This window comes from Cetorhinus maximus, chromosome 9 (genome assembly GCF_964194155.1).
Source record: "Cetorhinus maximus chromosome 9, sCetMax3.hap1.1, whole genome shotgun sequence".
NCBI classification, from domain to species: domain Eukaryota; kingdom Metazoa; phylum Chordata; class Chondrichthyes; order Lamniformes; family Cetorhinidae; genus Cetorhinus; species Cetorhinus maximus.
In genome coordinates this window covers 11196258-11217969 of record NC_135887.1, presented here as the reverse complement: position 1 = coordinate 11217969, position 21712 = coordinate 11196258, and the positions used below count along the sequence as shown (strand labels likewise).

At 43.6% G+C, this 21712-nt stretch overlaps 1 protein-coding gene across 4 annotated transcripts in view; it reads right to left on the bottom strand.

Moving 5' to 3' along the window:
• Nucleotides 1-1312: 1312 nt before the first annotated feature.
• The window catches only part of tada2a (transcriptional adaptor 2A), a 38582-nt gene continuing 18182 nt past the window's right edge, over nt 1313-21712 (bottom strand). For 2 of the 4 annotated variants that reach the window (XM_078548030.1, XM_078548032.1), the window contains 6 exons: nt 17933-18043; nt 17494-17565; nt 8673-8805; nt 5293-5335; nt 2212-2295; nt 1313-1791 (listed from right to left, as the gene is read on the bottom strand). In XM_078548030.1, the coding sequence (XP_078404156.1) occupies nt 1606-1791; nt 2212-2295; nt 5293-5335; nt 8673-8805; nt 17494-17565; nt 17933-18043 (629 nt within the window). In that variant the 3' untranslated portion in view covers nt 1313-1605. Of the gene's footprint in view, nt 1792-2211; nt 2296-5291; nt 5336-7673; nt 7823-8672; nt 8806-17493; nt 17566-17932; nt 18044-21712 lie in introns of those variants that run through there. The other 2 variants (XM_078548031.1, XR_013577490.1) reach the window with 2 other exon arrangements.

Genomic DNA, 21712 nt, shown 5'->3' with positions numbered 1-21712 from the left:
GTGAGGAAGAATTTTTCACCCAGAGGGTGATGGGAATCTGGAACTCACCACCTGAAAGGGTGGTAGAGGCAGATACCCTCATAACATATAAGAAGCATTTGGATATGCACTTGTAATGCCATGGCATGGCATACAAGACTATGGGCCTAGTGCTGGAAAATGGGATTAGAATAGTTGGGAACAAAAACAACAATTGCTGGAACAACTCAGTAGGTCTGACAGCATCTGTGGAAAGGAAGACAGAGTTAACATTTCGAGTCTGTTTGACTCTTCATCAGAGCTGTATATAGTTAGGTCCTTGTTTGACCGGCACAGACTCGAAGGGCCAAAGGGCCTTTTTCTGTGCTGTAGACCTCTACGACTCTATATTGATGCTTTATGTCAATTGAATCCAAATCAATTACTTCTTTGTCTCGGTGTCTGTTTCTAAATATCTACTGTGGAGGGAAAATATTGTCCTATGGTCCAGGCTACATTCAGCATTTACAAAATAACATTTCTCAGTTTCCTTGTGCCATAACAGGTTTATGTTGCACACTATTCCCTGCTAAGGTTATGGTAACATACTCTATTTTTATCAGTGTAGCCAGCATTAAAGAGATAGCTAGGATTGATATGCTGGAAAGTGAAACAAATCGCAAGTAAGGCTGATATGCAGTACGTGACACTGAAGATTTCTGAAGCCTCTATGTATCATCTCAAGTAGGGTTGAATGGGGAGGGGAAGGGTGGGGGGGGGGGGGATAGTTGAAGAAAGGAATTAAAACTCTGGAGTAGCAGGTGGGAAACTGGTGTTCATGGTCAGACAAATCATCGCAGAATCTGTTTCCCCACAGGATTGGGGATTAATAACTAATGACATTAGATTTCCTCAGTCAGCTTATGTACTTATTAATCATAGGTTGTTTTTTTTTAATATAAATCCAAAGTATTAAAATTATTTATTTAATTTTGCTCTTCACGGTTGCCTGGTCTTTACGATGATGTCAGGGAGAGACGTGAACCCGACCCCCAAACCAATGTGCCAAATAGTCGCTGCAATCAAAGCAACAACTGGCTACTGTATGGCACTAAGTTAATGTATTCAAACAGTACTGCCCAATTTATCTTTAATTTCTTGCTAAATATAAACTTTGGTCAAAGATGCATACTCTAATCAGTGTTTTGAATCACTAAACTTCCATTTCCACTTTATAAATTCATTTTCAGTCACTAGTTAACTCGAGTGCATTTATTTTATATCAAATTTACTTTACTTTGAGTCAGGTGTTTGTGAAATAGCTTCATCAATACAAGAATTGATCTAAAAAAAGTTGTAAACACTGTCGAGAAAACTTAATCAGATTTTAGAATAAAAAGTTTAAATATACATCTTTACATAACTGTATTAAACTGAATTCACGCTAGTCACCAAAACAAACGATTCAGAATCAGACAATGACCAATTCCAATCTTTTACAAAGAGAATAAATAAAAAATACATGATTTATTTTTTTCAATCTGTACATCACTGACAAATGGAATCAGGGGTTGCCAGGTGACAGTCTGTTATCTTCCAAGGTTGCTTAGTGACAGCACTCCTGAACGTCAGCTTTGGGTTGCCCATTTAAGCTTTAGTAATATATCCTTCTTGTATCAGGAAATCGTAGATCTTTCTTGTTTTGTTCACATCTATTTTAATGAGTGTCCTTGCCTGGGCTAGCTTCAGGCCACCTAACCTGCTGCTCTCGTTCATTAAAGCCGACTTGTATTCCAAATATGCTCCGGGGACCAATCGTACCATCTGGCACAGCTATGAGATAGGTGGGTAGAAATCCACAAAGAACATTATTCAAACATATTTATAGTATATGAAAAGTTTTGCACATGCATCCTGTGATTATAGGAAGGCCATTCCATGCTATTACGATGAAACATCCCATCTTTCTTTAAAACGCTGTATTACCAGCATTTTCTATTTTTTTTAATAAATGTTGAGGTTTGCTTTTGCTGCTGCCAAAATGGAAAGGATATTGCAAAAGGTACTGAAAAATTTAAGGTTAAGTGGTAACATTTTGATTGGAACTAGAGGGAGCCTGCGGAAATCAGACATGACTGAAGCCTAATTTGACCAAATAACTTTCCCCCTCTGACCTATGAAATCAAGGATGAACCTATAATCAGGATTTCAGAATTTCAAGAAAGTTAGCAGTTTGGAGACCATCAAATGTACCTCTTTTTCCTTATCGTTGAGCTTTTCTGTTCCAGGAAGGCCGGTGAGATTCAGTGGGGGTGCATTTCTTCGACCTGCTCCATCCATAATGAGAAAGGAAAACAAAGCCATTAAATATCAGTGCAACAAAAGGACAATTTCCTACTTTTCACTTCTGTTGCGAAGCCTCACCTGCTGAAAAAGCATACTGGAATTGCTGTGTGTGCCATGTACATGTTTCTATTAGTTAAAAAATAATGTATATCTCAAATGTTCCAAAGTGCTTCATAGACAATGAATTACTCTGAGCTAACCACTGTTGTTATGTAAGCAATGTTATAGCAGAACATTAAAAAATAAGCCTTGTGCAATATTGGTGAATTCATCTATTTTAATGAACTTTCAACGCAAGAGTGTGACTTACATTCCTAATACTTTAATCTCCCTTGTTCCTCAAAGATATCCAAATAAATTTAAAACCACAGGAATCCACAGCAATTGTGATTAGATCAGGAGTTTGCTAATAAGCAGGAAGCAAGGAGTTCTTGTGAGAGGTGAATTCAGAATGGGCTGTGGTGGGGAAATTAGGTGAGTGTCGAGTGGGATGATAGGCACTTGTGACTCTGTTGTTCCTACTCTAAGTGACTGACAAACATTGCAAATTTGCTGACATTGAAGTTGTGGAGACAGGAGGGAAAGAATGATGCAGAAGAATTATAGTTCAGATAGCAAATGTAATTAGTCAGACAATTGGTAAATGAAGGTCATCACTCAAATGTGAAACATTACATATTAGTCAAAACAGGGATGCATCATTGGGAATTTTTTTTATTCATTTACGGGATGTGGGCATCGCTGGCTAGGCCAGCATTATTGCCCACCCCTAATTGCCCTTGAGAAAGGTGGTGGTGAACTGCCTTCTTGAACTGCTGCAGTCCCTGTGGTGCAGGTACACCCACAGTGCTGTTAGGGAGAGAGTGCCAGGATTTTGACCCAGTGACAGTGAAGGAGCGGTGATATATTTCCAAGTCAGGATGGTGTGTGGCTTGAAACATAGCAACTAGGAGCAGGAGTAGGCCATTCGGCCCTTCGAGCCTGCTCTGCCATTCATTATGATCATGGCTGATCATCCAACTCAATAGCCTGCTCCCGCTTTCTCCCCATATCCTTTGATCCCTTTCACCCCAAGAGCTATATCTAACTCCTTCTTGAAAACAAACAATGTTTTGGCCCCAACTACTTTCTGTGGTAGCCAATTCCACAGGCTCACCACTCTCTGGGTGAAGAAATTTCTCCTCATCTCAGTCCTAAATGGTCTACCCCATATCCTTGCAGACTGTGACCCCTGGTTCTGGACTCCCCCACCATCGGGAACATCCTTCCTGCATCTACCCTGTCTAGTCCTGTTAGAATTTTATAGGTTTCTATGAGATCCCCCCATATTCTTCTGAACTCCAGCGAATATAATCCTAACCGACTCAATTTCTCCTCATGTCAGTCCCGCCATCCCAAGAATCAGTCTGGTAAACCTTTGCTGCACTCCCTCTATAGCAAGAACATCCATCCTCAGATGAGACCAATACTGCACACAATATTCCAGGTGTGGTCTCACCAATGCCCTGTATAATTGCAGCAAGACATCCCTGCTCCTGTATTCAAATCCTCTCGCTATGAAGGCCAACATACCATTTGCCTTCTTTACCGCCTGCTGCACCTGCATGCTTACCTTCAGCGACTAGTGTACAAGGACACCCAGGTCTCCTTGTACATTCCCCTCTCTCAATTTATAGCCAGATAATAATCTGCCTTCCTGTTTTTGCTACCAAAGTGGATAACATATTTATCCACATTATACTGCATCTGCCATGCATTTGCCCACTCACTCAGCTTGTCCAAATCACACTGAAGCATCTCTGCATCCTCCTCACAGCTCACCCTACCGCCCAGTTTTGTGTCATCTGCAAATTTGGAGATATTACATTTAGTTCCCTCATCTAAATCATTAATATATATTGTGAATAGCTGGGGTCCCAGCACCGATCCCTGCAGTACCCCACTAGTCACTGCCTGCCATTCGGAAAAAGACCCGTTTATTCCTACTCTTTGTTTCCTGTCTGTCAACCAGTTTTCTATCCATCTCAATACACTGCCCTCAATCCCATGCACTTTAATTTTACACGCTAATCTCTTATGTGGGACTTTGTCGAAAGCCTTCTGAAAGTCCAAATAAACCACATCCACTGGCTCCCCCTCATCAACTCTACTAGTTACATCCTCGAAAAATTCCAGTAGATTTGTCAAGCATGATTTCCCTTTCATAAATTCATGCTCTGTCCGATTCTGCCACTGTTTTCCAAGTGCTCAGCTATTAAATCTTTTATAATGGACTCTAGAATTTTCCCCACTACCAATGTCAGGCTGACTGGTATATAATTCCCTGCTTTTTCTCTACCTCCCTTTTTAAATAGTGGAGGGGAACTTGCAAGCGGTGGTGTTCCCATGGGTCTGTTGTCCTTGTACTTCTAGGTGGTAGAGGCTGTGCACTTGTGTCGAAGGAGCCTTGGTGAGTTGCTGCAGTGCATGTTGTATATGGTATACACTGCTGGAACTGTGCATTATAGTTACAAAGTTAGGTTGGAAAGGCTGGAGTTGTTCTCCTTGGAGCAAAGGTGATTGAGGGGAGATTTGATGGAGGTATACAAGATTATGACAGGCTTAGATAAGGTAGGCAAGGAAAAATCCTTCCTTTAGCTGATGGTACAAGGACTAGGGGACACCGATTTAAGATTCTGGGCAAGAGATGCAGGAGGAATATGAAGAACTTTTTTGCAACAAGTGGTAATGACTTGGAAGTTGCTGCCCATGAGGGTGGCGGAGGAGGAAACAATAAATGATTTCAAAAGGAAATTGGATCGATGATTGGAAGGAAATAAACTTGCAGTGCTATGGGAATTGGGTGGGGGAGTAGGACTGACAGGATTGCTCTGTGGGGAGCTAGCATGGACTTGATGGGCTGAATGGCCTCCTGTGCCATAAATGTCTCTATGACTCTAATATGTGATCAATTTTGCACTTCTCCGCCATGATTAGCAGCTACTCACCTGCTGTAGGAATGACGAGTGCCACTGGGTTTAATCCTGAATCACTGAAATGTAAAAATGAAATACAAATTAATTAAATTAGTGTATTTTTAAAACTTGGAAACAGTCCTAGAAATTCAGGAAGGTGTCTTCAGTATGGACGATATACTGCTAAATTAAAAAAATTAGGACCGTGCAGAAGAAACCTATGCTTTTTGTTTGAATTATTCCCTGCCATCAAAAATCGAAAGATATTCTCTCAGCAGGAAGCATTATTCAGAAAGCACCAACTCTGTGTGTGCAAAGGTGAGTGAGCACATGCAGGTGAGAGTTGGGTAGTGCATGAGCAATAGACAAATACAACTTGACCAGTGACTTAGGGAAATTTTGATTTTGTTCAATTCTTAATATGTGAAATATTTTTAACTAAAACTGTGATGTACTGTATGAAGAGAAACTTCAAATACAGCTACATACCTTCTAGCATTTGATAACATTTTGTACAGAAATTCCCCCCAAAATCTCTATAAAGAAATTAAATAAATACAAACAATATGTAGGATGTGAGGTTTTGAACCTGCAATAAACTGAAAGATGCATTTTGGCAGAAGGGATGAGGAAAGGTGATATATACTTAATAGCACAATTCTAAAGAGCCTCCAGCAGAGGGACCTGGGGGGTAGATGTGCATCAATCTTTGATAAATTGAGACAGATCGACGTTTAGGGCAAACAAGGTACAGGAATACATGATGAATAGTAGGACCCTGGGAAGTACCAAGGATCAGAGGTACCTTGGTGTGCATGTCCATCGGTCCCTTAAGGTGGCGGGACAGGTAGATAAGGTGGTTTAGAAGGCACCGGGGATACTTGCCTTTATTAGCCGAGGCACAGAACATAAGAGCAGGGAGGTTACGCTGGAACTGTATAAAACGCTGGTTAGGCTACAGCTAGAGTATTGCATGCAGTTCTGGAATCTGCATTATAGGAAGGATGTGATTGCACTAGAGAGAATGCAGAGGAGATTTACCAGGATGTTGCCTGAGCTGGAGAGTTTTAGTTATGAGGAGAGATTGGATATACTGGGATTATTTTCCTTGGAGCAGATGAGATTGAGGGGGGACATGATTGAGGTGTATAAAATTATGAGGGGCATAGATAGGGTAGACAGGAAGGAACTTTTCCCCTTGGTGGAGGGATCAATAACCAGGGGGCATAGATTTAAGGTAAGGGGCAGGAGGTTTAGAGGGGATGTGAGGAAGAATTTTTTCACCCAGAGGGTGGTGGGAACTTGGAACTCACTGCCTGAAAGGGTGGTAGAGGCAGAAACCCTCATAACATTTATGTATTTGGACATGCACTTGCGATGCCATGGCATATAAGGCTATGGGCCTAGTGCTAGAAAATGGGATTAGAATAGTTAGGTACTTGTTTGACTGGCGCAGAAACAATGGGCTGAAGGGCCTTTTTCTGTGCTGTAGACCTCCACAGCTCTATTGAGAGACTGGTTAGCAAAGCATATGGGATCTTGGGCTTCATAATTAGAGGCATTGAGTACAAGGAAGTTACGCTGGACCTATATAAAGCTCTAGTTTGGCCCCAACTAGAGATAGTGTCCAGTTCTGATCACTACTAGAAAAGATGTGAAGATTCTTGAGAAGGTGCAGAGGAGATTTATTAGAATGGTTCTTGGGATGAGGGAATTTAGCTACAAGGTTAGGCTGGAGAAGCTGGGGTTACTGTCCTAACAGCAAAAGAGGCTGAGGGGAAATCTGAGGGACGTGCACAAAATTATTACAGGCTTAGATTAGGTTGACAAAGAAAAGCTGTTCACATTAGCTAACGGTACAAGGACTAGGAAACACAGATGTAAGGTTTTGGGCAAGAGATATGGTGGGGTGGGGGGGTGTGAAAAAGAGATGAGAGAAATAATTTTTTACCGCAGTGAATGATAATGACCCAGAGCCCGCTGTCTACGAGGGTGGTGGAAGTGGAGACGATGAGTGATTTCAAAAAGAAATTGAATAAGCACTTGAGTGAAATAAACTTTCAGGGCTATAGGGATAGAGCATGGGGAACTGGGCCGACTGGCTTTCTCTACGGAGAGCGGGCACAGAATTAATGGACCAAATCCCCTCCTCCTGTACCGTGATGATTCTATGAAACTCTCCCTCTTTTCCTCAACCCATAGATGATCTACTATCCATTTCAGCTTAGACAGAGAGTAAATAATAGACTTTTTACAAAGATAAATACATGTAACGAACTTTGACTGTCTTAGCTAAAGAAATTAGTTCGTATGTGCCATGGGTTGCTTGCAGGTTCATTGAGTTCTGGATGATTCGCATCCCTCAATGTCCACCAAGATAGTTTGTAAACTTGCACTACAGAATCTCTGTAGTACCTCAGTGAAAATCTTTTTCTTTGTAACATTTGCAGAAAGGATTCTGTGTCCTCATATGTAACTCATCGCTGAAGTTCTGTTTATATTCTTCAAATAGTCAGAGCCTTCTTGGCAATGTTGCACGAATACATCCTTGATCCTCAATGCAGCTAAAATGTTATGAGGTTATAGAGTCATAAGAGGTCAAAGACATTACAGTGGGAAGAAATTTCATACATCAGAAAATGGTATGCATTTTTTTTTGTGTTTATTAGTTCAGGTATGGGTGTTTTAATTACAAGTTACATCTGTGTTCCATATGTTGCCCTGGCCCGATTCCATTCAAAGTGTAGCATCTGTGTCAAGGCTGATTTTTTTCAGGGTATAACTGCATAAGATGCAAGTTAAGTGACTTGGAAAGTGCAGAAAATTAATGCAGTGCCAGGGTCCAATGACAAGTACATATTTTCACTGGAGATACGTTCAGGTTTGAAGCTTTATGTATTTGGTGATAATTCAGTAAATGCAAAGTGGTGGGTAGGAATTGTCTGATTCACAAGCATCAGTCTTCAGCTGATCAATAATCATCATATTAAATTAAAAAGTGTAATTTGAAGTAGTCCAGCTTGTGAATTGCAATTTATATGCTGAATTTGGTCTAAAAGGATTGGGATTAATGTAACAATCCTGTGGTACACCAGATGATTATAAAATAAATGAGAATAACTTAGTGACTGCATCCTATTTCCTATTAAGATTTTCATGCACAAGAGGATCCCATGCTACAGGGCTGTGCAACAGGAACCATCTCAGATTCTCTTCTGTCACACGATGGATGCATTGGAAGTCAGAATCTTGTAACCGTCCTCAAAGAGATCTTTGTTGGATTCATTAGGTCTCAATATTTTCATCTTCAACTCTCCCATCAAGAGAGAAAGGATCAAATTGTGAAACTGTAATAAATAATTTAATCACATGGGTTAAAAAGATTCTGGTCTCTTTCAGGCCAAGAGAACTCACATTGCTGCTTGCTTGTGTAACCACTGCTGGCAGGCGTTGGAGTCCTGGAGACACTGGAGAACATCTGTGAGCATGTTGCGTTTTAGACGTTCCTCCTCACGATGCACCTTCAAGCAGTCATACACTTTGGCACCTATACACAAAGATGGGATCAAAGGGCAGCATGTGAAAATTAAAACTTATGCAGACAAATGGGAACAATCTAGAAACAAAAATATCCCAGCAACCCCTCAGTGGTACTTCTTTTTAAGTGTCTCTAATATGATATAGTAGATAAAGTTAGAGACAACTGTTAATAAATCCAATTTGAAGAACTATCTAAATAAGTAGTTTCAGAAAATACAAACTATTTCTTTATGACACATTATACCTACTTATAAATCTAATCCATATATATCAAATTCAAATCATGAAAGTTGCTCTTCATATATATTGCAGCAATTTAATAGTAATTTTCATGGAGTCATTTTCAGATTATATAGCTAGAGGACACAAATAATAATTATTAAACAGCAAGAAAAACTGGCATGTCATTATGGCACAGAAGGAAGCCATTCAGCCCATTTAAGTCCATGTCAGCTTTCAGTAAAGCAATCCAGTCAGTTCCATTTCTTTCCACCCATCCCGTAACCCTCAGAAGTTTATTTCCCTCAATTGCTCGTCCAGTTCTCTTACGAAATCATTCATCTGCATTCTGCAATTTTAAAAACTTGTGCACTTCCTCAGGCATTCCCTACAGGCTGACACTTGGGCCTGGATATTAACAGGGTGGGTTACATAGGGCAGAATTTTTCCCCTGGCATGTGGGCACAGTCGGGAAGCCGACCGCTGCTTGCGATTGGCACTGCACCGCGATTTAACGCTGGCAGGCCAATTAAAGCCCGCCCAGTGTGAAACACGAGCGGCAGCGCTTCCTGTGCCGGGGGGAAAGAGTGCGAGTAGGCTGAGCGCGTAAGTGGGCGCTTCATAGTATCCGAGGGACAGAGTTGCCTCAGCGAGATGATGCGCTGTTTAAAAAAAATAAAGAAAATAAAAATGTCATAAAACATGTCCCCTCATGTGACTCTGTCACATGAGCAGGGATGTTTTTAAGTGTAAAATTTTTATTTGATTTTTATTTGCTTTAGGAAGCCTCATCCCGCCCATGGATACGGTTTCCTAAAAAGTGCAAAAGCCACTTGGCGTTTTCGCCTGCCTGCCTAGAGTTAGGTTAGATGGGCAGTGTAAATTTGAATTTAATTACCCTTTTAATGGCCTTAACAGGCCTTCTAATTGTCATTGGGCGCACTGCCGACTGGCACGCACGCACTGAATGAAATATCGTGGGACTGCGCGATGACATCGGGATGCCCGCCTGCCAAGCTTAATACACTGCCCATAGGCTGGGAAGGTGTCTGGGTGTGGAGTTTCGGATGGGAAAGCCCTAAATCTCCACACTTTGAGGTCTTAACCTCGCAACATGGATCATTTGTCCTCAACAAGTTTCCCATCTGGCGTCAGCCTGATTCACAGGCTTGACTTTCAGTTGGGAGGGGAACATCCTGAAGCAGCCTATAGGACTAGATGGGTCTGATGCTTGACCTCTTAAAATATTTAAATTGCCAACCCACATCCTGCCTCTCATAAATCTAGAAATGGTCGAGCTGGAGTCGGGGTGAGATCTTCAAAACTTTTAACTTCAGATCTGACCCCATAACCACGTGATTTTGTGTGCTAATACCCAACCCTGAGTCTTTGCCAATAAGACATAAAATGTCAATGATAATCGATTATCTAAAAAGGCAATAAGAAGGGAGAAGGAAATTGAAAGAAAGGGCAGGGACAAAAGAAATTTCCCATGAGTTCTATTTCACCCTATTCTAGTACACCAGTGCCAATAATTGAGAATGTAGTGAGGATGGTATTTGCAGTTTACTCTTTTAGCTGGTGGCCAAGTTGGGAGACCACAAGAGAAAATATAGTTAGTTAAAATGCACCATACTAAAAATGCAATAAAATCAAGTAAACAACTTATCTAATTGTTTTATCATTAAACCACATGCCAGGGCTAATTAACAATAAATGTACCAATTAGTTATTGAGCACAGTTGCTTGAATTAAGTTGCACTGGTAAATTTACCAAAACAAAACTAGAACTAAAAGTATATTTTACTTTGTTACCAGCTAATTAATGAATGTACAAAATCGATTAGAAGATATAAATTTGTGAAATGAAAATCTGTTACAAGTGATGTAACCCATTGACTTGGATGCATGAATGGAATGCAGATTGCCTCTGCTCAGATCACAAGAAACATCACAAGAGGAAATCTTTTAGGGTTTAGGAGGGCTTCTGATGCCACACAAAATGTTTAATAGAAGAAACGATATGAGAAAATAGGTCAAGGAGGAGGTTATACTGGTGGGAAGATAAGCTAAAGGCTACACAGAATAAATCTTAGCATTTTCTTCCACATATCTCTCCAAATAAAGTGGGCAAGATATTGAGGTCCTGTTGGAACTGGATAGAAGTCGATATGGGAACAAAAACGTTACTGGGCCAAAATTTTCCATTTGGTGGGCGAGCGGAGCAGGTGCTGACGCGGGCTGTGCCACCATTTTGCATGGGCAGGCCAATAAGGCCCGCCCAGCACATTTCCGACTCCTGTGGAGAGCGGGAGTCTGAAGTTTGCGGCGGGCGTCTACAGACTGCTGGGTCCAATGGCGAACCGGCAGTCTATTTAAAAAAAGGCCTGGCAGCCTCCTTTAGGCTGTTCGCTATGGCTAACCGCAGGTGGTGTGCACAGCAGGCCAATGGAGAGGGAAGGCCAGAGGAGGAGAGCAAGCTGCAGATTGTGGCCCAGGAGCAGAGCAGGCTGCAGGGTAGGCCAGCAGGGGGGGGCCAATGAACGCCTCGCTTTTCTGATGATTGCCTTGCTGCCCTTGTCAAGGAGGCAGCACGGCGGGAGGTGCTGTTTCCCCAGGATGGGAGGAGGAGGGCCCCCCCGCCCCACCCCCACACATGGCGAAGTGTGCCTGGGAGGAGATGGTGAGCTCCCAAGACATGGCACTGCACACCTGGATCCAGTGCTGTAAGCGCTTCAAATGATGTTGTGCTCTGGAAGGGTGAGTACCATGTTGGTGTTGGGCATTTAACCCAGCAGGTAGCCTTAGCTTTTGAGGCGCCACCCCACCCCAAGTCTGACTGCATTGACTAATGTTGGGCATTTGTCGCATGCTGGATGGTCAAGCAGATAGTGACCATGCTTACATCAGCCTCAGTGGTTCATGAGAAGATGGGTTCTCCCCACAACATGGGCAGAATTTTCTGCCTGTCGGGCCCGACCCAATCTCCGGTGGGCGGGGAGCCGATCCCCTCCGCCATTTTACGTGGGCGGGCCAATTATACGCTTCCTGTGCGGGGGGGGGATTCTCCAAAAGCGAGTGTGCGCTCTTTCACGTATGCGCACGAAAAAGCGCACATCTCCCTGGGGCTAAGTGCTGCCTCAGGGAGATTGCTGACACTTAAAGATTAAAAATAGAAATAACAAAAAATATCCTTAACATGTCCCCCTCATGTGACAACGTCACAGGAGATGGGACATGTTCATAAATTACAGTAAAACTTTATTAAATTGTTTAAAACCCTGCATGAAACCTCATTCCGCCGGGGGATGAGGTTTCATGTTTTCTCTATTTGCCACCGGGGCTCCTGGCCGACTTGGCAACCTTAAGGTTGGACGGGCAGGTCCTTCAGTTGTTTTAATGATCCTGTCAATGGCCTCAATTGGTCATTGACAAGTCGGTGGGTACACAGCTGATTTTGCTGTGCCCCCGCCTTCCTGAAAATTTAAATGGGGCGGGATGACGTCAGGGGTTCTGCCCAACATCATTTTACACGTTGATGAGCGGGCCCCACCCCCTGCTCGCTGATGGCAAAATTCTGCCCCCTGTGTTGGTCTTAAGTCACACATGATTAGTCTGGGGACAACTTGCAGGAAATGCAGCTAGGCACATACTCAGAACTCCAACATATGTCCTATTCACAGTGGAGAGTGTCGAAGGGGAGCCTCAAGGTCTTATGGCCAAGAGCCATTTGGGGCCCTCGACGCCGCACCCAGTTGCGCCTGCTTGCCGTAGGAGCTAAGGCCGTGTGTTTCTGAAAGTGATAGATGCAGAATGTGTCCAAGGTGGCCTTTGGAAGGCGGAGGGGGGGTTGTTGGGAGCTGCTGTACTATATTTTTGTGACCAAACAGCAGTAGAGTGGGGAGGAGGCACTGGAACTCAGATGGGCCACTGTGATTGGGGTGCGGCATGCGCATGCAGAGTACATGTGCGATTAGCCCCAATGAATGGTCTTCTCTGTTTTGCAGGAGAAAAATGCGCATACTGCTTATGAGCATTTGCGCACTGGAGGCGGCCAGGCCCAGTTGGTGATATTGAGCCATTTTGAACAGGAGGCCCTGGAGCTTGAAATGCGCCAAACGCCCAGGTCCACAGGTGTCGGTGAGGCTGGGGTGCAGCAGCCAGGTATTTGAGGTCCATAGTCACATCCGCTTTGTCTTCCCACCATCCAAACCACTGATGATTGTTGGAATCGTTAATGTAGCAACACTGCTCATTCACAGACTGATAGAGTCAGAGGTGTGGGTCATAGACAAAGGTCTCTCGGCCCTTCGAAGATGCACGTGTCCAGCACCTTCCAAAGTCGCCTTATCCCATTTCTGACCACTATCCCCATGGCCTTGTATGCCATGGCATCGCAACAGCACATCCAAATGCTTATTACATGTTAGGAGGGTTTCTGCATCCCACATTGCTGGGTGCAAGAGTTCATCACCTCACCTGTCAACCTCATGCCATACCTTAAATAAATGCCACCAGGTTAGTCATCCCTCCGTCAAGGGGAAAAGTTGCTTTCTGTCCACCCTATCTCTGCCCCTCAATGTTATGAAGCTCAATAATGTCACCCCTCAATCTCCAACTCTCCCGCCCAGCATGCATCCTGGTCAGCGACCTCTGCACTCTCTCCACTCCAATCACATCTCTCCCATGAAGTGATCACAACTGCACGCAGGAGTATAGCAGTGGCCTTGGCAGCCTTTTCTGCACTTGCAACACGACCTCCTTGTTCCTACATTCTATTCCTCGGCTAATAAAGGCAAGTAAGGCATTTACCTTCTTAAACACCTTATGTACCTGTCCTGCTACCTTAATGGACACGTCGACATGGCCAGCAAGGTCCCTCTGATCCTCCTTACTTTCCACGGTCCTACCATTCCTCGTGTATTCCCATACCTTGTTTGTCCTGCCCAAGCGTATCACCTCATACTTTTCCACATAACATTCCATTTGGCATTCCTTAGGCCATCTGACCAGCCTGCCTGTAATGTTTGGGCCTCCTCCTATTTGCCACCCCACCAATGTGCGTCTCTTTAGGTTCTGGAAGGTTGAGTGCATAATGAGCCTGGGGGAAAGGGATGAAGAGTGTCACTGTATGGACGCTAACTGATCCACTGCCTTTGTTGTTATTTTCAGCATCAGAGGCTGGCGACCAGACTCCTTTACAGATGCCCCCCTCACACCTGAGAGCTGTGAACTGTCACCTGAGTCACACCATTTCTGCCAGGCAGGCACCAGCGCAGATACTAGCACATCGATGGGAACTGCAACATCGGCTAGTGTCCCAGGGCAATTCACAATCACTGCAGGAGATGGCAGAGACAGAGTGCCGATGGTGCCAGCAGCCGGAGGGCTGCAGGCGGACCAGGCACATGCTGAGTCAGGGCGTGACAATGTGCCTCTGGAGTCATCCGCGACGCAGCAGCTGCAGGAAATGTGGCCGGGTGTGCGGGAGCATCTGGGAGTGTTGCATGAGACCATGCTTCGCTTGGTGTCCGTGGTGGAGTCATCCACTTGAGGCTCATTGCATCAGTGATGTTTCATGTCAGAGCGTCATGCTTCCTCCATGGAGAGAGTGGCAACTCTCCTGGAGAGGGGCTTCCAGGAGAACAAGCAGCTTCTCCTGGGGTTACGCTTGGACCTGCAAGCCCTCACAGCACCAGTGGCCACAGCTGGTTATTGGCAATGTGGGAGATGGTCTGGGCACCAAGTTTCCCAGCTCGGTGCCCATCCATCTATGGTAAGCAGGGAGGCCCGAAGCAACCGCACATCGGCGTAGTGGCTGCCTGTCGTCTCTGCGGGCTCCTATTAGGGTACTGCAGATGAGGGCAGCAGCTCCTCTGCCAGTGACCGTTGCATCCGTTGAGGCTGCGACGACTGGGGAAATGCCAGCTGTGGCGCTGGCCACTCACTCTCAGGCAGGGCCAGCACAGGCTCCATGGGCCAGAGGACGTCCGCCAAGGTCATCAAGGCCACCAAGACAGCAGAGTGAGCAGGCTGTCTCACAAGCCACTCCGAGCGATGGGGCGGCACCCATAAACATATGCATAAGACACCTTAGGTACACCACAGGTTTCTCACTGGTGCTTCTGTGTTGGCCCTAGATTAGGGAATTATTATTTAATCACTGTTGTAAAAACGTTTTGCTTTCATTTTGTTGCACCATATCATGGATGAAATTAAATCTAGATGTGTTACCATGGCTGAGGGTGGCTCCTTTGTGTTGCATTTGTATGTTTTACAGACATGTCCTGAGTGTTTGAGTGGACATTGAGGTTTATGTCCAAAGCCCTTAGTTGCAGCTGATGAAGTGGCAGATGTAGCACTTAAGTGTCGCGTATGGAAGCACCAGGCAAGATTGGTCCTCCTGATTCATTTGTGTGGAGCTAGCTGAAGGTTCGTTGGATTAAAGTCTCCCGAGTGTCCCTGCCTCCTTGGTGTAGTGCAAGGTCAGCATTCAGCCCCTCATCATTGCCCTGTGCTTCCTCATCCTCCGAATCAGTGCTGGACTCATCGTGTGCAGCCGCATCCACTGTGTCAACATCTTCATTGTCCACTGCATCCCCCCTTTCCAGCGCAAGATTGTGGAGAGTGCAGCATGCAACCACTATCACCGAGGCATGATCTGGGGGGTACTGGAGTGCATCCCCTGAGTGGTCCAGGTATCGGAAGTGCATCTTGAGAAGACCAATGGCTCGCTCCACCACAGCCCTTGTGGAGGCATGGCTCCTATTGTAGCACTGCTCAGCTTCTGTTCTTGGATGGCAGAGAGGTGTTATGAGCCACCTTCTGAGGGGGAAGCCCTTGTCACCCACCAGCCATCCATCAAGCCGAGCAGGAGCACTGAAGAGCCCTGGCACCTGGGAGTGTCTGAGGAGGCGTCGTGGGAGCTGCCTGGGTACCTTGCACAGACTTATAGAGTCAGTATCCTGTGATAACACTATCTGCACGTTCATGAAGTGGAAGCCCCTCCTGTTGACGAAGGCACCGGGCTCACCTGCTGGCGCCTTGATAGCCACATGTGTACAGTCTATTGCACCCTGGACACAGGGGAAGCCAGCAATGGCCTCAAAGCCTCTGGCTCACTGTGCCTGACTTGCCTGGTCGCAGCGGAAGTGGATGAAGGTCAATGCATGCCTGAGCAGAGCGTCAGTGTCCTGCTTGACACAAGTGTGGACAGCTGATTGGGAGACTCCGCAAAGATCACCCACCGAGCCCTGGAAGGAGCCAGAGGCATAGAAATGGAGGGCAACTGTGACCTTCAGAGCCGCTGGCATGGGGTGTCCACCCACACAGTTAGGAGAGATCTCAGGGCCAATCATCTGACAGATGTAGTGTACTGTCTCCCTTGACAGTCGGAGCCTCCTTCGGCACTGCATCTCAGTCACATTGAGGTAGCTGCTTATCTGCCTGTATACCCTGGCAGCAGGATATTGGCGTCTTCTGCGGCCCCTTCCACCTTGGACCTCTTGGCCCTGCGCCTCTTGTGCCTGGCCTCCCAAAGGTGGCTCCCCTGGAGGCTGATTGTGCACTCCTGGCCTCCTCCTCATTCTAGCCCTCCCTTCCTTCTCAGAGGAGCTGCCTCCAATAGACACGTCAGAACCCATACCCAGGCTAAAGGGAGGCCTCCGGAAAGCTGCAGGCCCGATAAAGATTACTGATTGCAGGGTGCTGACCTGGAGGTTAAAAGTACAGAAAAAGCTGCTGGAATTCGTTCTGAACTACTACAGATCACACGGGCAAGTTTAAAAAACTTTCTGCAATAAATACTTCACAGACCAGATTGACAACTCCACTGAGCCCTCTTATCCCGCCCGTGGATGAGTTTTATTAAAAAGTCGCTTACCCACCTATCCATTACGCCGAGCCGAAGATCGCACGGGTGCCTGAAAATCGGCATCGATTGACGAGTCAAGGGCCTTAACTAGCCCGTTAATTAATGCCAGGCGCGCGTCACACTTCATCGTGCGCCCGCCCAACGAAATATCATGATGGCACGCGGTGACATCGGGACGCTCGCCAACGTCACAGTGCATCATTTTACGCGCTGACCGGTGGCCCCCCGGTCACCCTGAAAATTCTGCCCTTGGTCACTAGAGGAACAGCCACATCAGTAACAATCAGAAAGTGCTGAAGCCTTGATAAAAGTCTGTTTGAGTCAGATGTACATGTATATGGCTTCATTCTTCTTTTCTAATTTACAAAGTTAGTTTGAAAATGCTGTTATCCAGAACTAAAATTCATTGCAAAACTTTAATGTGCATATATTATGTACACAAGAGCACACTAAGATTATTTAATTGAATCAGATGCTTCAGCATTCATCGTTATAATACAGCATCTCTCTCTCCCTATCATTACACTTGTCTGACCTGTCACACTGACATTTACAAGCTTATGAGAAACCAGACTTATTAAATAGCTTTCGCAAACAACTCACCACGGAAAGTGAAGATTCCTGCCCTTCTGTATTCCTGCAACCGTTTGATCTCCTTCCGAAGTTCAAAATCCACTATGAGAAACAGACATGGTCAGAAAGGTCATTTTTAATTGAATTTGTGCAACTGTACCCCCTACCCCCAATGCTTAATATTTAGGGATTCAGGAACTAAACATAATTCTGAAAAAGTGAAATTCTCCAATTCTGATCTTCAAATAACAATGCTATTGATGTGCATGTTAAGGTATTTAAAAGCCACAGAGATCACTATTTCATTTTTAGAAAATATTCAAGAAAGTCAACAAAAATATTAATTTAAAATAAAAATTAATCATTTTAAGCAATTAAATAATTTATATTTTAGCCTGTGATATGAGTTTCATCTTAACTTCAAAAGGCTGCAAATATTGCAAAGGAAAAAAATATGAATGTTGCATACACGTATGGCTTTCAATAAATTTGTCATGCTCTGTAGGTCCCAGTAGTCTTGCAAAGTGTCTCATAGCTTCATAGAGGTCCTGAACTTCTTTAGGGTACCGTCTTTCAAGAACTGCAATTATAAAAGAGGGCATTTTTCAATATATTTTCCCCAACTGTTTTAGGGTGCAACTGTAATTTATCTCAGGTTAAATGTCATTACAATGCCCAATGCTTTTGCAAGCTGCCATGCACTATTTCAAGACAGTCCAATGGTGCCTTCCCTCGGTACAGACCATGGCATTCATGAGCAATCAATATGTTTCAATGAGTTCATGGTAAATCAATTGCTGGTGAGTGAATCATTGCCAAGGGAAATAGTTTTCTTCCCCCAATACCAGCTCATGACTTGTGGCACTAGCCAAGGGCAATAAAAAAAACGGCATTTCTCCTTATGCAACTTTTTCCACTGCTTTTCTCTCAATATTTATTTCAACATTCGTTTCTCTTTCCTTTCTCTCTTTCGCTGTACAATTCAGAGACTTAGCTATTGGTACATCTGAGTCTTAAACTCTTTTAAATTTTTCTTTCTACCACATCAAATCATACATATCTTACACTCTCAATACTCTTGTCACAGATGTTGTGCTTTTACTGATTTATTCAAATTCATCTTTTACCAAAAGGCCAGGTCAAGCAGTAAGATGACTGATGGCAATTAATTGACAAAGGTAGGTATAGGTGTCAAGCACAGGCTGACAAAGCTCATTTGGGAGCAGTTGCAATCCACCCACAAAGGATCTCTCTCTCTCTCTTAACCCCTTCAATACCACCATTCTTCTCCACTAATGCATTTTTATCTTCATGCCCATCAACAGCATCTCTCCTTCCTTCTCCTGACTGCCAACTAGATCTCATCCTCCCTCCTCTCAACGGGATCTCTCTCACTCCATCCAACAATAACATTAAAAGATGTTTCTTCATACAAGATCTGAATATACTCAATTTGCATTAAGCTTCATTAAAACTGTAATTGTTGAATCTATTAGATGATACTGAAATTTAATATTAAAGCACCAAGTTACTTAAGTGAATAAATCATCCTTCTTTTCGCCAGTTTTCCTCAGAGAGAAAATAAACACATTGAAAGTAATAAGAACTTTTAAAAATTGGCGATGAAGAAATTCAATAGACAAGGCTTGTTCACTGAATAACTATATTATATATATATAATTTTCTAATGCTTTTAGGGAAGGTTTTTAAAAAACTTGTTTTTTTTGATTGCTTTAGGATATTTTGCTGGTAGTTTGTTATAATGTAGACAGGAACCTGCAACTCATGTTCAGTGCTGCAGGGTTATACAGAATGCTGAAAGTGATCTGGGTTTTACATGGGGCCGTACTTCAATGTTCAGCTTATGGCAATGAGAAACCGTAATATGTCAGTTTGTTGTTTTTAATTTAATCTGATTTCAGTTACTGCTGTTACTGAATAAGCTAAAGCCAAATAGGAACCTTAGTAAGGTATAAATTACATTAATTTTTAATTGTTCAGTCAGCACCTGTAAAGAGAAAGACAGGTTATGACATTCTGATGAAGGCTGTACACTCAAATCGTCAGAACTGGCCTCTCTTTACAGCTGCTGACTCTTGTGTATTTCCAGCATTTTCTGATTTTAAAAATATATCTTTTAATATACAAATGGCCAAACACATTAAAATCATGGGAATGGAATGTGCAAGGAAAACTGGTATCCAATTTTTAGTGTTCTATTTGTGCGTTGACTATAGCTTCTAAACCATTTTTAGCTCAGCAACTCACTTTCATAACGGATTGACTTGCATGAAGCTCATTCATCATTACTGGCTTTGAAAAAATAAATTCTCATTTCAACAGATCAAATACTGATACTCCGCCCCCAACACTAATGACATCAGTACCATCAAAATCTGTCTAATCTGTAAAATTCAGCTCCCCTAATTCTATGGCAGGGTTAATATTGAAGAGGGAAACAGAGTACAATTGAATTTGATAAAAGTGGGTCTACTGAGCGACACATGTTCAACAAGTTACATTTATATAGCACCTTTAACACAGAAAAATGTCCCAAGGCATTTCAGAGGCATAATCAGACCAAAATAATGCTGAGCCTAAGAAGCAGATATTAGGAGGGGTGGCCAAAAGCTTGGTCAAAGAGGTGGGTTTTAAGGAAGAAGAAGACGAAGGGGCAGAGAGAACCAGGAAGGAAATCCAGAGAGTAGCATCTACATGACTGAAGGTACAGCTGACAATGGTGAGCGGGCAGTTTTAGGGCTGAAGGAGGCTACAAGAAATAGGGATAGACAAGTCATTTTAATTGGAAATTATGGAGCCTGGGGGCCAACATGGATCAGCAAGAGCAGGAGTGATGGGTGAATGGGTCTTGGTGCAGGATAGGATACGTGCAGTAGCGATTTGGATGAACTGCAGTTCAGAGTGTGGAGGATGAAAAGTTGGCCAGAAAGAATATTGGAATAGTTGAGTCTGGATGTGTCAAGTCATGGGTGAGAGTTACGGCAGGCGATGGCATAAGGGCGGGAGAGGAAACAGATAGGTTATGGAAGTATAAGCAGGTGCTCTTTCAAACTACCACTGTAAAAACAATTTCCAAATATGAACCCACTGCTTTGTATACGGAAGTTTGACTTAGAGAGTCCTTTTGAAAGTTCATTGGCTGGTCACATATAAAGTTACAGTCCAATCCTTCTAAAAGGAATACTTTAGAAAAGTTCAATTTCAGGGAACAGTGGTTAGCACTGCTGCTTCACAGCTCCAGGGACATGGGTTCTATCTTGACCTCGGGTGTCTGTCTGTGTGGAGTTTGTACGATCCCCCGTGTCTGCATGGGTTTCTGCCGCGTGCTCTGGTAAATTGTTCCCCCCGTGTGTGCGCATGAGAGTGTGTATCCTGTAATGGACTGGCATCCTGTCCTGGGTGTACGCCTAGTGCCCATTGCCTGTTGGGACTGGCTCCAACTCCCACGGCCCTGAATTGGATGAAGCAGTTCTAGATAAGTGAGAATATGATATAGCTGGTGCTTATAGCTAATTTACTGAGGGACAGATACAGATTAGCAACTGATATTTGTTGATGTCCTAAAGATTTAAATTTCCAGTAATTCTGCTATCAATTTTTTAGATTGATGTAAAATGAAGTGTGTAAAAGGGGCAACTTGAGGCAAAAACTGATAAGAATAATGTAATTTTAGAGAATTTAAATTGCTTTATCCCTTGGTTTATTTTGATTATAAAGCTAACACTTCACATACCTAGATTATTTCAACATCACTTAAATGGCCTTTGACAGCAACTGTCTATAGCTAAAAGTCTTCTTACCAGCACAATGACTAAGGGAATTATCAGCATAAAAGGATTAGGCTGCAATAAATTTGACAACTTTATAACAGACCCAGTTTGCACACTAATTTCCTGCACAATATGCTTGAGTCATTCCTTTAAGTAGAATTAATGAAGCAACACAATACAAGTACATTCTGTAGGAACTGCATTCACAATTTGGGCTCAAAAACCTAAAGCCTAAGTACATCACAACCTGCTAGAGGCAAGCAAACACTTAGCAGCAAGTGAACCAGTGATATTTGATGTGCTTCTGCAGTAACAATGTAGACATCTGTAATTAATATTTATACTTATCTGCCAGGAGGAGGAAACCTTTGAAAAGGTACAGTTCTGCACGACACACAACTCCCCATGAGACCTATAACAATATAAACTTGCCTTTCTTTGGCATACTAGACATTGTT